The following is a 17,316-nucleotide window of genomic DNA, read 5'->3' as shown; positions in this document are numbered from 1 at the left end:
TTAGGCGTAAACTAATCATATTAAACCTGTAGCCTATTGTTTAATTGTAAGGGCACCTGCAAGTATCAGTATCAGTATTTCCACTATAAACAGTTATGATATAGGCTATAATAAGTATTTATAAAAACCCTTCTAGAACACAATTTAAAATAATTGTCAGGAGACTGTTCCTCATTAATATAAGTCTTGAAAAGTGATATGAATTTGCAGTGGTGTCCAGTGGAGTCTCTCTCTAACTAATCGTTGAGTCCATTGCGATCATGCCACCCAGTGTTGATTAATAGAACAGCAGGTGGCCGCCACTTTTTCCAACAGCTTCTCACTAAATGGATGAGAATCCATAAAAAAAACAAAGCTGATCATAAAAGTTTGAATTGTTTATTGTAGTGTCATATTTAGTAAGATAAACAGTGAAATAAAAAAACCTACAGAACATTGAATAGTGTGTAAAATAACAGGCTGGCATTTATCATTGCAACCAGGCAATGAATCTCCTCTAGCATAAACCCTTAAGGTAACTAATGCAATGAATTATACATATTCAATAAAGAAGTCAGTGTATATCCATTAAAATCCAACAGATGTGCTTGACAGGCAAAAAAAAAAAAAGAAAAGAAAATGAAAAGAAAAGAATGTCATCTGATATGAACAGGCCTTTATGTAGCTTACTAGTGTCTAAAAATTGGTAGTCTCTCTATGTGAGAACTAGATAATGTTCATAATTTGACAGCTGGAATGAATTATTGTTACAGTCTAGTCCGCTGATTAGCAGGAAGTTCATCCTGGTCGAGCCCCCACAGGAACGTTCGCAGGCGTGTCACTTCCTTTATTAGCTCAGGGCTTGGGATTGGCTGAGTCAGATCCAGACGAGGTGTCTCGTTAGGCAGGATAAGAGGAGGATGGTCCAAGAAACTCTCAAAAATATCTAAATATGTGAATAAAGACAAAACATATATTATGTATAACATAAATATAATATAATAAAAGTATTTACACTACAGTTTGGGGTTGGTAATATTTGTGCAGTGGTCTTTTATGCTTACAATGGCTGTATTTATTTGATTAAAAATACCATAAAAACAATAATGTTGTAATATTCAATTGCAATTTAATTTGAATATATTTTAAAATGGTGAAGCTGAATTTCCAGCATCATTTCTCCAGTCTTTAGTCTCACATGATCCTTCAGAAATCATTCTAATATCCTGATTTGTCATCCCTTAATATTATAAATGTTGTAAACAGTTGTGCTGCTTAGGCGTGATATTTTTGTGGAAACTTTTTATGGATTCTTTGATGAATAAAAATGGAAAAGGACAGCATTTTTTCTGAAACATAAGTTTTGTAACATATCTTTTTTTTTTTTTTACTACATTCTTGCAAAAAAGTTTAACAGACCCCAACACTTCTGAACAGTAGTGTATATTATATTATTAGATATAAAATAGTTTTTACAGGCATATTATCATTAGTATATACAGTAAGAATGTGTTAATTTATTTAGGATGTTACCCACCACCTCCAAGTTCGGTACCAAGAGGCGGGGCCCATGAAGACGGTGGGGCTCTGGTTGGTCCAAGCTTATAATGAGTGAGAAGGTGGTGAAGCTGGGAAGGACTTAGCAAGGGATGTTCTTCCTGTAAGCTTGACCAGGATGACTGAGGAACAGAGTGATAATTCATTGTCATGTGACTGAGTTAAGGATGTGAAAAGCATTGCTTTACATATTCAGTGCATGTGGTCAGTTTGTTCTCAAACTCTCACCTGAATAAGGCGGGTCTTAGGTATGCACAGGAAGTTGACCGTAACTGATAGCTTCTTTAGAAACTCTGACGCAATATCTCCAAGGCCTGCTCCTTGTAGCCAGTCTAAGACCAGGTCCAGATTTGTTCGAATTTGAACCGCACGTGACCAAGAGAATAGAGAATCTATAAAAGATGGAACAAACAAATCATTTTCAACCTCACACTTGCATTTATGCTGGTCGTCCATCGGCATCATTTCCTGCTCAAGTCAACTGCTGTCATCGCTGCACGAAACCATATGCAAACACAACTGTGTTTATGAAAGACTGTAAATTCTCACCTCTCTCCAAGAGTGTGTTGAGCAGAGACGTGTTTGTGAAAAAGAAGAGGTAGCCAAATGTTTGGGAGGTTAGCGGTGGAGAGAGGCAAGCGTCTCGTGAAAGCTGCAGAGAGCAGCGATACACTTCCACCAGTCCAGCGACGGTGGGCGGCAAAGTGGAGACGTCTTCTTCCTCATCTCCTTCCTCTTCATTACCAGCTCTGTCCTTTGTTCCTGCTTTTCCTTTCTTCTTCTCCTCACTGGAGAAAGGGTTAGTGTCTAACAATGCCGGGAGCAAAGAGTATAACGTCTGAAAGAGAGAAGAAAATGAGTTATAAGTAAATCAAATGCTTTATATAAATGTGTCATCCAAGCACCACTGATGCACATTCTCTTACCTTGGTCAAATGGTAAACACACTGCTGAAAGGTGTGCATAATGACATCATCCAGCTGTGCCAGCGCCTCAGAACAGGTGTCCATATCAGCTGAGAGCACTGGGTCACCCGGGGCTACAGGTTATGATGAGACAAATCATAAAGAAACATGTGGATCCTTCATTTAATGTTTAAACTCAAAATGACAGTAGGATTTGCAGATGAACATAAATCATGCCTGGTAATTATTAACGTTAATAATTTACAAGAATTGCAATCAGTTTCAATATATTAGTTTACAATAAAATGTGTTATTTTACAATCTCATCTTGGAAAGAATAACAGCTACTGTTGGCTGATATCATGTGATGAATACATTTTGGCATTTGGCAAAGATTTTGACTGAGTTTTGTGAGCGTAAGTCTATAGGTTGAATATATCCTCATTGTAATTCTATTCAAAGTTGAGGCCTATTTCGCAGTGCATAATATTTGCTTAGACTAACAGGTTTACTAAAAAGGACAAGATGGCATAAAAAGAGATGAGAGAAAACTGATTTAGTCATAACACGTCTACAACCAAAGATACGGCACGTAATGCAACACAAGTATTTTTTGTTTTGAGGAAACATGCTGTAATTGCCAATCTCTCACTAACCTTCAAATTCCCATTCTTTTTCCATGGCTTCAACTTTGACCTGAAAGAAGTTGAGGAGCTCCGTGGCATTGGACATCCAGAACATTAGAGGTTGAAGGTCAGAGGAGAGCTTCTGCACACTTGGTGGAAGAAGTTCAACATCAGCCTCTGCTGAGCTGAACACACATCAAAAAACATAAAACCTCAGCATAGTGCACAAAATCCACAAATATATTTATACATACATTTGTTTATATGATTGCTATATATATATATATATATATATATATATATATATATATATATATATATATATATATATATATATGAAGCAAACACACACACACACACACACACACATATATATATAATTTTTATTTAAAAAATCACATTTAAATGAATTAAATATATAATATACAATACAAATAACTATTTCTATATAATAAGTTATTATATAATTACATGAAGTTGTTATATAATTCTAGAATTTCTTTAAATAGAAGGTATATTCTAGGCATGTATGCACAGGCATTTCACGGTAAAGGATTATTTAAAGACTGGCAAAACATAAGTTCAATGCTGGGTAAGGTGAGAGGAATTTGCTGTTTACAGGCCTGTCACTGAGCAACAATGTTTGAACAGTGTATACAGATCTAGTACAGCATGGAGAGGTAGTGCAGGTTCTTACTTTTGTGTTGGATGTTTGTCGCCGAACTCTTTAATTTTGTCCTGAAAGATGAATAATGGAACAGACAGGGAGAGAGAGAGAGATTAAAGCAGACTCGGATGAATGCATGGGCGGGAGTGTTTGGCTGATGTGTCCGGACAATGACAGCACATTTTCCAAACGGGTGGAAATGACATCAGTCAACCTCTGTTTACAAACTACGGCGAAATTCCAGTGAAAGCCCATCTGTGTCTGCAGCTGTGGCTCCTCAACCACAGCTTCACAGTGCAGAGAGAGAGTCCATTTTAAAACACTCTCAGATAAACTATTAGTGTGTGTTGTGTGTTTTAACCATTAGTCCAGGTTTATCTCTGCAGTGGTTTGACAAAACACCAAAGTGGGCAGAAAAGTGTCAAGAACAGTGGCAGCCTGTTCAAATCATGGCATGTTCATTATCACCTTTGCACTCCAATTGCTGTCTCAGTGCTCTTATATAACAGCCCAACCCGGTACTTTACTTAACTCCTAATAAATGTTGTGGTTTTACACTTCATGATTTCATGATGTTTCATATCATCCAGACCAGTGGCTTCCAGCCTATTCTGCCCCATTAGTAAGACTCAAGCAACTCTTCATCGACACAAATCAAATCAAATCCCTTTATTATCACGCCAAACCAGACACGTGATCCTTTTACCTCATATTATGGATATCATTTAGCATGATCATCATTATTAATTTTATTAAAATAACTATTATTACAATAACTCACTTAAACACAAATCTCAAAATGTACTGTAGGTGAAAAAGACCCAGAAGTATTTATCATAATTGCATTTAGTTTGGTATTGGTTTGATTGGCAGACATTTGATGGGATGGAAATTACAAAAACATAAATACTTAAGCCCTTTAATTAATAAAATAATAAGTATTTAATTAGTGAAACAATTAATTTTATATTTATTTAAAAAATTGTCATTTCTGTTTTATTGATTTAAAAAAGCAAAATCACATACACATAGCCTTGGTTAGGAATCACTGCACTAGACTTTTGGATACTCACCCAAACAATTCCTTTGATCTGATTGGCTGCCTTTAAAAGTAGTTGAGGTAATAATGCAGGATCCAGATGTTTAGAGGCGTAGTCAATCATGAGCGACAGAAGATAGGCAGGTGCTAAAGCCCCGCCCCCTGAATCTGGGCTGGAGTTCTTTGAAATAATTTCCTGAAATTGAATTAGCAGTAGTAACCGACTTGAATAAATAGCTCTATGAAGCCATGGCAAAATTGAAAGTACAGCAGTATTTGTTACACCCCAATTTACCAGTGATAATATTTTTCCTAAATGAAGTTTCATTGCAGCACTCACTAAGTATGCCATATTATAAGCTGAAATGTCGGCGGAGCTGCTGTATGATTTTTAAATCGCTGTAGCCTACTGTTTGTCTGTTGTAGTACTCTGTATTCACATGCACTGGTGTTTGTTTATGACAGATATATCAGAAGGAGTATTCGATTGTATCAGTGTTTACCTGCAGCAGGGCATCCGCATGTTTGGCCTGGAATCTCAGGAGTGATTCTGTGGACCCCAGATACTGCCTGAGCATTTCCTGTCTGTCTGTCATCCCGCCAGGGCTGTAGGAAGTTGACATGTCACTTTGCCATGGTGGCGGTAAGGCCAGGGGCGGAGCGGGGGTCACACGGGGGTCACAGTAAAGGAAAAGGAAGTGGCTGCCAAGACCCAACAAGTCTCCAGGTTTTAGGACTGCTTCCCTATAAAGTGGGGCTCCGTTAAGAGTGACAGGTCCTCCTCTGAATGGTCGTGCCAAGGCTGGAGAAGAATAAAAACCAGAAGTATAATTGCAAACAGTATTGGACAGGCTACTGTAGCTGGCTGAGCTAGCATCCACTCTACAGAAAGAATAGCTACGCTAAACTTTAAGGTGAAAATGTGGTTGCACTAGAAGCTACATAGCAAATGCTATATCTTGCTATATCTAAAATACTTTTTTTAACAAATATCAGCAAGTATAAAAAAATTAAATGTATAAATATAACTGTACAAAGGTACTACAATATACTTCAGCAAAACCACAGTACAACCATGGTACATAGCCAAAATAAATAAATCAAATACACAGAATCACTGTGGTATTCAAGTGCTTTTGTGTACTGGTAATGTTTCGAGTAAATGTACAGTACAGGTCAAAAGTTTGGAAACATTACTATTTTTAATGTTTTTGAAAGAAGTTTCTTCTGCTCATCAAGCCTGCATTTATTTGATCAAAAATACAGAAAAAAAATGTAATATTGTGATATATTATTACAATTTAAAATAATTGTTTTTAAATTTATTATACTTTAAATTATCATTTATTTCTGTGATGCAAAGCTGAATTTTTAGGATCATTATCACATGGTCCTTTAGAAATCATTCTAATATGATGATTCATTATCAAAGTTGGAAACAGTTCTGCTGCTTAATATTTTTTCAGAACATGTGATACTTTTTTAGGATACTTTGGATGAATAAAAAATAAAAAATTAGCTATGTTTTTAAAATATAAATATTTTGTAATAACAATATACACTACTGGTCAGTAATTTGGGGTCAGTAATTTTTTTTTCTTTCTTTTTTTTTTAAATAAAATCAATACAGCAAGGATGTGTTAAATTGATAAAAAGTGATAGTAAAGAAAATATATTATTAGAATATATATTATTAGAATTTCTTTTTTATTTTGAATAAATGCAGTTCTTTTTAACCTTTTATTCATCAAATATATTAGACAGCAGAAACTGTTTCCAACACTCATAATAAATCAGAATATTAGAATGATTTCTAAATGATCATGTGATAGACTGGATGTTACATGTGACACTGAAGGCTGGAGTAATGATGCTGAAAATTCAGCTTTGCATCACAGGAATAAATTATTTTTTTTAAAGTATATTCAAATAGAAAACTATTATTTTAAGTTGTAATAATATTTCACAATATTACTGTTTTTTTTCTGTATTTTTGATCAAATAAATGCAGGTTTGATGAGCAGAAGAGACTTCTTTCAAAAACATTAAAAATAGTAATGTTTCCAAACTTTTGACCTGTACTGTATATACCTGCATTAATTCACAAACATGTACATGTGTGACCTTATATGCTAGCATAATGATTTTGGTTTTGTATGTTTTGTTGTTAGTAGCAACCTTTTTGCTTTCTGTGTTATGCCGCCTATGCACTACATGACTTTCAAAGTCATCTGATTGCTGTTGTTTTCACACTACACAACTGTCTGTTGTTACCGATGTCATTTCCAGTCAAAACAAATTGCACACCACAGCATGTCTAGATGTTTTACCTGCTAAATATCTCTCAGGCATCAACAACACATTGCCACTTCTCTCAGACTTAGTCTTTGAAAATTTTAACATATAGCGATTGGCACTGACATGAACTAGAACAGATTTGCCTCAGATTTTGAACTGTTGGCGAGCAGAAAATTCAGGGCTGAAATCGTGTAATGTGTGGGCGGCAGTAGCAGGTCAAATATCTAGACCTGACTGTGATCCAAGTCATGTAGTGTACAATTTATTTTGACTGTAACTGATATCGGCGACAACAGACAGTTGAAAGGAACATAATAAAGAATCTTGTTAGTGTTTTACTGAGTGAGAAACAGCACCACACTTTTTTTCCATTGGCTTCCTTTCATATGAATGCTAAAAGTCTAGAGCAGGGCTTCTCAACTCTGGCCCTCAAGGTCCACTTCCTGCAGAGTTTAGCTACAACCTTGATCAAACTCATCTGGCTGTAAAGTTCTAGTAATCCTAAAGAACTTGATTATCTTGTTCAGGTGTGTTTGAGTAGAGTTGGAGCTAAATTCTTTAAGACAGTGGACCTTGAGGACAAAAAGTTGAGATCCCCTGGTCTAGCGTGACTGTTGCTTGAATTACGAACTGATTCATACCATTTTGCTACTTCCTTCGATAATTAATTGGAAGGAACTGATTCATTGGATTCTTTTGAGTCTCTTTCAAATGTGATTCTCAGAAGAATTACTTTATCACAGAAATAGTGAAAAAGTTGCAGAATTTGTCAGCGCTTTTTAATCAATAATACTCACTGAGATATTTAGTTAAACTTCCCAACACTGATTGCAGTATTGCCATTTATCCACATCAGTACTTTCTGTTCCTGTTTTATCGCGAATGTTTGCAATCCTTGGTGCTGCATTATTGAATGTGAATGTGAAAATCGAAAGCAGTGCCCATTTGCAACAATAATCCCCTTAAGTTTTGTTTTGTGTTGCGGAATTTTATTCATTCGTTTTATCTGACTTATGTTGGTTTGGTGTAAGGGTACCTTGACCTCGCTGTTGCTCTGGGATGGCTGTGTCTCTTCTGATCAGGAGGTGTCGGGCAAGCAGGTCAGGTGCTGAGAGGTAAGTGTCCACTTTTAGAGGCCTCTTCCCCTTCCCCTCTCTCTCCCTGTCCATCTCACGCTCCCGGAACGTTGGCTTCCGCCCAAAAACATGTGTGTGACCCGCCATTATGTACAACACAAAGTCCTAAACAAATAATAAACAAGAGAGTGAGAGGATGAGAAGGAGAACGCCGAAGACAGAGAGTGGAAAAAAGCTGTTATGATCTTCATTGTGGTCTTTACTCCAATCTGAGCAATCTCCTATCTTAAGTTGCAGAAATACAGCGGCGATAAGGAATGAAGAGTGTTACAGTTTTCAACAATGTGTGCTTGTGTGAGGTCATTGTGCAGAGATGAAGATGTAGACACAGCATGCTTGTGTTGGTATTGTCCAGCCCGTGTGTGTATATAAAGCTTCTGTGTGCCTGTTTTGTGCAGCGTGTTCAATGGCCATTCCACTCAAAGGTATGAAAGCGCTGATGGTATGTTGTGATTAGAGGAATACAGGTATGATGTCATGGCATGGCTGTAAGATAAGTGAGATGATGCATGTCTAGCCTTGCTCTGGTCATAGCCTTGCAGTAACAGGAAGTAAGGCCGATCTGTCGGTGGAAGGATCAGACTCTGCGACATCACTTCCAGGTCACAGGTGTCTCTGTCTTCTTCTGCTGCCCGAGTGCGTCTGTCTGTCTCACCTCCACCACTTCTTGACCCAGTGACCTGACAAAGCAGAGACAGATAGTATTGTGAATGGATTGCATGCATTTACTGTATAATGTCAAAAACGGGTATTAAATTGACTTATATTGTTTCATTTAGTATTAGGGGTTTCATTTAGGGATATTTTAGGGACATAGTAGTAGGAATATATATTATAGGGCTTAACAATAGGGATGTGAGAGAGTTCAAGAGCCAGTTAACAGAACTGTCATGTGACATATTGAGCCAGGGCCAGAGCCAGTTTAAAAATGTTCCTCTGTATGTCAGCTTGGTAAAATAAACACAGATGCTTTTTTGTGGAAATTGTAATAATGACTTGACTAATAGTCATGGAAGCACATTTTAGCATTTTTATTATTATTATTGTTATTATTCAGCCATTTCATTTTTGTGTGTGTGTGTATGTAAAAGTTGTATATAATATTTTTAAATATTTAACATCCATTTCTAATTATTTAAAGAAGTTAATGTTTAAATATTATCAATATCGCACATTTTAAATACTTCTAAATAATAAAACATTAAATAAATTTATTAACAGTATATATTTTTAAACATTTATTTTATGATATGTCGATTCTGCTTGTAAGCTATGATCTAGCTGGCTAACATGGCCTTATCAAAATTGTAATAATGACTTGTTAATGATAGTCTTAGAAGCTTCAGTAAGAATACGTTTTAAAAAGTTCATAAAAAATCTGTAAAATTGTGACAAATTAGTAATTTTTTATAACTTTAAAATAAACATTTACATTAAATATTAAATGTTAATATATAAATATAATACATATTATACTGTATATTGATGTACTTCTTAAAATTATATTATGATTTTTGAATTTTTGATTTTTTTTTTTTTTTTGATAGTATAATTTAACAAGTGAATATATTGGAAGGACAAATAGAAATCTGAACTACTAGCTCAAACCAGGCAAGCAAGAAAAATTGTTGGGCCCTGTGTTATACATTTGAATTCACAGGCCAAAAAAAAAAAAACAGGCCAACTTTACAATACATCACAACTTCAATAATGTGAATTAAATTTGAATTCACGTTATTGAGGTTGTGATGTATTGTAAAATTGGCCTGTTTTTTGTTTTTTTTACCTCTCCTCCTTCAGCTGCTATCATGCTCACTATGTTCTTTCTATCCTGTCCATTTGGGGCATTGCCAGAACGCCGAGGGTCATTGCTAGCGTTGCCCTGGCGACGTCTTAGACTCAGGTTCATATCACTAATACTCCTCCTCAGTTCTGTGTTCCGCCCTCGATGGCCTCGTTCTTCTTCTGGCCCGCCCCCAGAGGACATGCGGCTCCGCCTCCAACGGACTCCTGTTACCACAATAGTGTTTTCCCACAAATTAATTGTCACACTGGTTAATACACTTGTAAAATGTCTTGCAGTTAAATATGAAATGTTCCAACCTTGATAGCTCTCTCCATCCCTCTCTCGCTCTTTTTCCTTCTCTTTCTCCTCTCTCTCATATTCATCAAGGCGCTGGATCTCAAATCGTCGTTCGAAACCATCCTTTGGTCTCCACATATCCACTAGTTGTAAGGGGCATTCCCAGGATGCCACGCTCCTTCGGCACTCTGTTTGCCATTTATTGGCTCCATCTGGCTGCTGAATGGGCTTTCCAATGACATCACATAACAGGAAGTCCTCGGGGGAATATTTCTGGAGAGCTGACCAGGTGAACAGGAAGTTGGGACATTCAGAAGGGAATGATACAATGAGCGGGTATAGCTTAATTTCCTACATCTAATCTGTGATGTCTCCACTCAGAATGCACATTTGATTATTTGCAGATTGCTTTTGAAGTTTTATTTTTCCTACATAAGAAGATAATAAATAGATGAACCATGTATGCAGGCCAATATGAAGCTTCCATCATTATTTACTCACCTTCATGTCATTCCAAATGTGCATGTGCTGTATTTCTGAAGAATCTTATCTTGGTTCTTTCCAAACAAGAACCATTCAAACCACAAAAGTGATTCATACAGATCATGTGCTTTATTCAAAGTCTACTGAGGCCATAACTTGTGTATGTGAGGAACAGAATGAATTATATTCGACTGTTCAAAAGATTCAAATTAGTACCATTTGTTTTTAGAAGAAATTAATACTTTTATTCAGCAAGGATTTATTGAATTTATCAAAAGTGACAGTAAAAATGTTTAAAAGATTTCTATTTCAAATAAATGCTTTTGAACTTTCTATTCATCAAAGAATCATGGTTTTCATAAAAATATTAAGCATAACTGTTTTTATTGATATTGATGATGACAATGATAATAACAACAACAAGAAAAGTTTCTTGAGCACCAAATCAGCATATTCAATAATTTCATAAGGATCATGTGACACTGAAGTCTGGAGTAATGGCTGCTGAAATTCAGCTTTGCCATCACAAGAATAAATAACATTTTAAAATATATTACAATTTAAATTTATTTTAAATTGTAATATTATTGCACAATATTATTGTTTTACTGTATTTTTGATCAAATAAATGGAGCCATAGTGAGCATAAGAGATGGGGTTTTTTTTTCTTTTTTGGGTGGACTATCGCTTTAAAGTCACACTTTTATGATATCTTTATGGTGCTTTTTTGAATTTTGACAGCTGTGGCCAAGGAGTAACTGATGCATAATTTTTACAAAATACAGACTAACTAGACTGGTTCCCCATTACAGGGAAAGAAATACCTGTGTCTTCGCTCTCGTTCTCTCTTTCTCTCTCAGTGTAGCGGGTGATGACTTGCTGAATGAGCTGGCGGGCAGTGGAGTGCATGTTTGCCAGCAGGCTCCGATAGTTAGCTCCACTGGACAGGGCATCTCCATAGATTTTGACCAGCCCAGGGGCATTAGAGGAAGCGGGAGGCAGGTAGTGATGTGATGAGGGGGTGGCAGAATGTGCCCATATTTCCCTCTCACGTTCTCCAATGGCACGGTCTCTGTCGCTGTTGGACCGGCCTTTCAGGAAAAGGTGAGACAGCCGCTTGGCCCGGGACTGCTGATTGGCGGGGCGAGGGCGGAGGAAGGCTGGAGAAGGGGATGGAGAGGGTGGGGCAAGAGAAGAGGTGGAGTGAGAGAGGGAGGAAGGGACTGATGATGGAGCCTCAGGAAGGGAAGCGGCATCTGAGCTGGTTGTTGACCTGATTAAACGAAAGCAACAGGAAGGAGGTGATATACAAATCATATATTCTATACCATATATTAATCTGAAATTTGTACAGTAAAGCATCCATGATGATGTCATATATATATAAACAGTGCAATTCAAAATACAATGACTTGAATATTCTATAATATTCTATAGTGAACATGTTCTAATGTCTGAATTAAAATTAATTTTAATATTTAATTAAAAATTTGAATATAAAAAATATAAAAATGAATATATAAAAACTTGGTGCAACCAACATACAAGCAAGCATGCACATGAAAAAATAAATAAAAAAATAAATAAATAGTGTTGTTATAATCGCTCTTATTTTGTGTCTGCAAGGGTCAAATTTTTACTTTTAATTATTTTTACTTATTGACCTTATTGATCTTGATTGTTTGTCAAGGTCAATAAGTCTCTTAAAATATCAGACAATTTGCCTTTTTTGCCTTTGCAAAAGGTCAGGCAAGGTTAGTTCAAGTAGTAAAATGTCACACAAAATGTCATGAATAGACACTTTACCTTGCTAGATTTATTTTAAAACCTTTTTAATGGTAATTGTGAAGGAATGGTGAATGTTTACACACGTGTATTCAAAGGTAAATGGAAAATATGGTGTTAGATTCTCCTTGATGGTTACACCACATGACACTTTTGGAGTCATTAAACTGAAAGGTTTGTTGAAAATGTTCTAAAAGTTTTTCCAAATGAAACCAACATGTATACATTTCGAAGAACTTGGCACATGTTTTAAACTTTTCTTTATCTTGGACACTCTTATTTGTCATTGATCCAGAGAGTAAGAGAAAGTTCAGAACACTGACTTGACTGACACTGCACTGGGCCAGCGAGCCCCCAGCTTGGCAAAGTGTTTCCGTGGAGAATTTATCCACAAGCCCACTGGGAAATGGAGCTTCCTAAATCGGGGACTGCCAGACTCCTCCATCTGAGGGAGTAAGAGAGAGGGAGGTGAGGACTGGACAGGAGTGTGGAGAGTGGAAAGATAAAATGACAAAAATAAATTGAGAAAGGAAGGACCAGGGGGGAAGTAGGAAAAAGCAAGAAAGGGAAATGTCTTAAAGGGGTCATATTATGCGATTTCAATTTTTCCTTTCTCTTTAGAGTGTTACAAGCTCTTGGTGCATAAAGAAGATCTGTAAATTTGCAAAGACTAAAGTCTCAAATCCAAAGAGATATTCTTTATAAAAGTTAAGAGTCAACTACGCAATCCTAAAACAGCTCATTTAAACACTCCCCCACATGTCTACGTCATGATGTGAGAAGATTTGCAACACCGCCTTAATGTTCAAGCAAAGAAAGAAGGCATAGCTTTGAATCTCGCTGTAGTATTGTTGCTGCCGCCATGTCGTGGAGACGATATGTGTTTCGTTGTGAAAGCAAAACTACTTTGTTTGCCCTTCCAAAAGAGGACACAACTAGAAATCAGTGGTTAAGTTGTATTTCCAACACTGTTCCAGAACAGTTCGACCCAAATATTCAGATGTGTGCAGCGCATTTTATGGAGGACGAGGACTGTTTCCTGTGAGAGTAGCCTACAATGCCGGTGTCGTTTCTATAAAGTGGGGCAATAACAACTTTGCAAGGACAATCTGGCACTTCTGACTCACAGCCTGTAAGTATGTTTTCATATTTAAAGAATTTGCCACTGACAATTCAAACGCGAATTTTGAGCAGTGTAGAGTGGAGCTTGTTGTTTGTCGTTTCTCTGATCACAAATGCAGATATGGTTTTATGTTTACGCAGCACGATACGCAACGTGTAAAAACACAGTATAAGTTATTATAATCAGTAATTATGTCCCCACTGGATGCAACAAATGCCTCGTTTATAATGGGTTTTTACTGGTTTCTGTCTCGTCGCCCAGGGGGACTCAGCATCACAGTATAGAAAGCGGCGTAACATTTCCGTCACACGCTTGAGGCTTTCGGCCAATCACAACACACTGGATAGCTAACCAATCAGGGTACACCTTGCTTTTCAGAACGATGAGCTTTGTAAAAAATCGCCACGTTTCAGAAAGGCGGGGCATAGAGGAGAAACAATAATGTACATTATGTGGAAAATAATGTGTTTTTTGAACCTTAAACCGCATAAACACATTGCATTACACCAAAAACTCAACATAATGTTCTTTTTAGCAACGTCATATGACCCCTTTAACAGTCAGAGAAAGATAGATGCAGAGAAACACCAGAAGACCACTGACACAGTATATCAATATTAGGCATTAAGCAAGACTTTAAAGTTTTAAAACATTTCATTTTCTAGATACGTGTTGTTATTGAGATTTATTTCTATCCAAAACCAGATTTCGGCAGTGAATGACATTCAGTAGACAGATGGCAGAAAAAGCTAGCGTCTCGTTGAATAATCAGGACGTGCAGTGTCATACGTTCTTCGTCATCTAAGAGTCTATGAGTAACAGAGCATTAACGCAGTTAGCAGGGAATGCCACAAAGTTGACAGGGTAGGCGGCGAATAGTTATGGCTCTGAGAAAAAGATTTATTTCACATTCATGTCTACATGTCTAATGAAAACCAGAGGTTTGGCACTGTTGCTCCTGAGCTAAGCAAACTCGTGGAAGTCAAGTAAGAGTCAAGTGGCTTCGCCAAGAGGCCATGACGAGGATATCAACCACCATAAAACTATCAGTGCTGTGGATAAGCCATACAGCCAAACCACATTCTATGAATATCATCCTTGTTGTACTTTGATTAAAAGCGCTGAACGTTGCCTATACATAATAACATATGTTTTTTTTTGTCCTCCACCCTGATTGCGGACTTCACCTCCATGTATCCTCACAGACAGATGGGAAAACCCCTGAACAGACCCCCTAAGTGTCATATGTTCCTCAAAAGTGAAGTTGACCTTAATTATGTTGACTCTTTGACCATAATTGATTTCATCACATTCTACAGAGTAAATGGTGGATGTAGGACAACCAAGAAACAAAATTTGCTTCTGGTTGGGAAAGGTATTCAGTATATGCTGACTACAGCTCCAGATCAGTCATTTTGCACCAGTAAAACCACCAGATGATCTGAATGTGACTTACCCACTGTGACGGGCTTCCTCTTTATATCAGGATAAATCTTCGGAATGGCTGTTGTTGTTTGTGAAGTGTATTTTAAAAATATCAAATAAATACCAGTGGAGGTCGGTTCTGTGTCTCCTTACTCCAGAATAATTCGGTTTAAATAGTCCATTTTCTGCATGAGGCCTTGCTTTGCTTTACCGGAATTTGTCCTTTCAGCCAGTTTTTTAGCATGTCTTTTTCATTTTCGATGTACAAGAAGGGTCCTCAAGTCCTTATTCTTGCTTTCTATTTCTCACTCGTTTCTTTCTCCACTTTTCTGCGTCTATAGATAGAGAAGCAGGCCCATTGTTCTAAATGACAGAATTTCCTTCCTCCCCAATGGACAACACCTATATCCTGAAAAAGAGAGAGAGAGAGAGAATATGAAGTATACGCATAAAGCCAAGTCAATGACACTGCTGTACATACAAAGAGCAAGACGAAAAATGTTATAAGCACCAGTCAGGATGTCCATTATGTTCATTCAAATTCAAAACAGAGCCGGAAACTGTCTGACAGTTAAAGAATTCAATATGCTTGAGTCAGGACAGACGCCATATTGAATTGTACAGGATTAAATAGTGCTACCCTGACTAATGCCTATAGAAACAAGCCTCAGGAAATATATATGAATGAATGAAAACAGTATATATGTTTATTACCCAAGGGACAAGCACAGGACTAATTAACACTTGCCTCAGCATGTTTTATCCAACACTTGTCTTTTGTGTGTGTGTTGTAGGGCTTTTGAAAAAAGGAAACAGGAAACCTGGGACAGGATGTCAAAGACAGAGAGGCACCTGTAACCTTTGACCTTGTCAACAACAGAATGATGTGTCAGGAAAGTAGAACCCTGTGTATATCCGTACATGTGAATGTGTCTATATCTATATCCTATTTGTATACGTACAAGACTAAGGATGACATATACTAAAGACTACTAAGATACATGTTTTCTTGTTTAAAACATAAATCTGACTAAATTTATTGAGATTTATGCATACGTTTGCTTCTCATTTAGCTATAACTGATATTTTCACTGGAAAACAGCACAAAATACTAATTAAATGTATGCTATTTTGCATTGTAATGTCAACATGCAGTCCTACATACATGTATAAATGCACACACACTCACATGCACCATGTCAGACCAAAAAGCAAAGCCAAAAGCTCTGTGAGCAGTTGGTCTCTCAGACGGGAAGCATTGACAGCAGGCTGTGAAGGCTTCTGTGCGTCATTCAGACTTGTCCCTCCATGTTTGTTTTTAGCGTGTAAGTGAAAGCTCTTCCTGGGGTTCTGGTCAGAGGGAACATGTCTGGAATGAAGTGTGCATACAGTAGTGCACTCTTTCTTCCATAAAAAGTTCTTACTGTACATCTCCCCCATCACCTCAACTCTTGAGGAATGAAGGTGGTTTGGTAGCCAGCAGTGCCCTACAAAGGCAGAGGACAGTAACTACACTCTGTTGAATTAGGCCTATTGCTTCCTAGTTAGTCTAGGTGCTGAGCCACAAATTCCAAAAGTGCTCTATATTGATTTATTAAAACTAAAATAAAAATATATTTATTTATTTACCTGCTTGCTGTGGCTAAAACTGCAATAAAAATATCAGAATTATATATATATATAGCATATATATATATATATATATATATATATATATATATATATATATATATATATATATATAGCAATTATTCTGCTTCATTGCACACATAAAACATAAATACTAAAACTAAAATTAAATAAAGCACACAATAAATAAAAACTATACAAAAATAAATGAATACCCTGCTTCAGACAGTAGATTCAGTAACAAAAGAAACATACCTATTCTTTACAGAGATGGGTTCTGAAAGTATTATTCTATAGGGTTTTTCCACTTTATGATTTACTCGATGACAATATATCTTATTATGCTATATTGTGCTTCCCAGTGCGTTTTATCAGTGAACATCAATATTATTTTATATTATTTTATTAAATTTTTATTTTTTCATGAATTTCTTCCTGAAGCATCTTTTATTGTATTTTATTTTATATTGTATATTGCAATTATTGATTTATCAATATTACTGACACATTTTTTTTATTTTATATTATTGTTTTATATTATTTTATCATTTTATTTACTTCATATTACATCTAAAGATTAG

At 36.4% G+C, this 17,316-nt stretch overlaps 1 protein-coding gene across 3 annotated transcripts; it reads right to left on the bottom strand.

Annotated features, from left to right (window-relative positions):
- Positions 1–364: 364 nt before the first annotated feature.
- On the bottom strand, positions 365–15,472 carry LOC109056671 (ras-interacting protein 1-like). Of its 3 annotated transcripts, none has more exons than XM_042740625.1 (16): positions 15,138–15,472; positions 12,882–13,003; positions 11,598–12,046; positions 10,311–10,571; positions 10,024–10,217; positions 8,726–8,887; positions 8,108–8,312; positions 5,277–5,575; positions 4,808–4,969; positions 3,765–3,805; positions 3,098–3,252; positions 2,463–2,575; positions 2,086–2,374; positions 1,765–1,928; positions 1,517–1,658; positions 365–925 (listed from the first exon to the last, which is right to left on the bottom strand). In XM_042740625.1, exons 2-16 carry the CDS (start codon positions 13,001–13,003, stop codon positions 747–749), a joined length of 2,937 nt encoding a protein of 978 aa, XP_042596559.1. In that variant the 5' UTR covers positions 15,138–15,472; the 3' UTR covers positions 365–746. The 3 variants fall into 3 exon arrangements, with proteins under 3 accessions (XP_042596559.1, XP_042596558.1, XP_042596557.1); XM_042740624.1 differs by having other exon boundaries at positions 9,994–10,217; positions 12,882–13,033; positions 15,138–15,471; XM_042740623.1 differs by having other exon boundaries at positions 9,994–10,217; positions 15,138–15,471.
- Positions 15,473–17,316: the final 1,844 nt, after the last annotated feature.

Source organism: Cyprinus carpio, chromosome B16, assembly GCF_018340385.1.
Source record: "Cyprinus carpio isolate SPL01 chromosome B16, ASM1834038v1, whole genome shotgun sequence".
NCBI lineage: Eukaryota > Metazoa > Chordata > Actinopteri > Cypriniformes > Cyprinidae > Cyprinus > Cyprinus carpio.
This window is presented reverse-complemented; position numbering and strand designations above follow the sequence as displayed.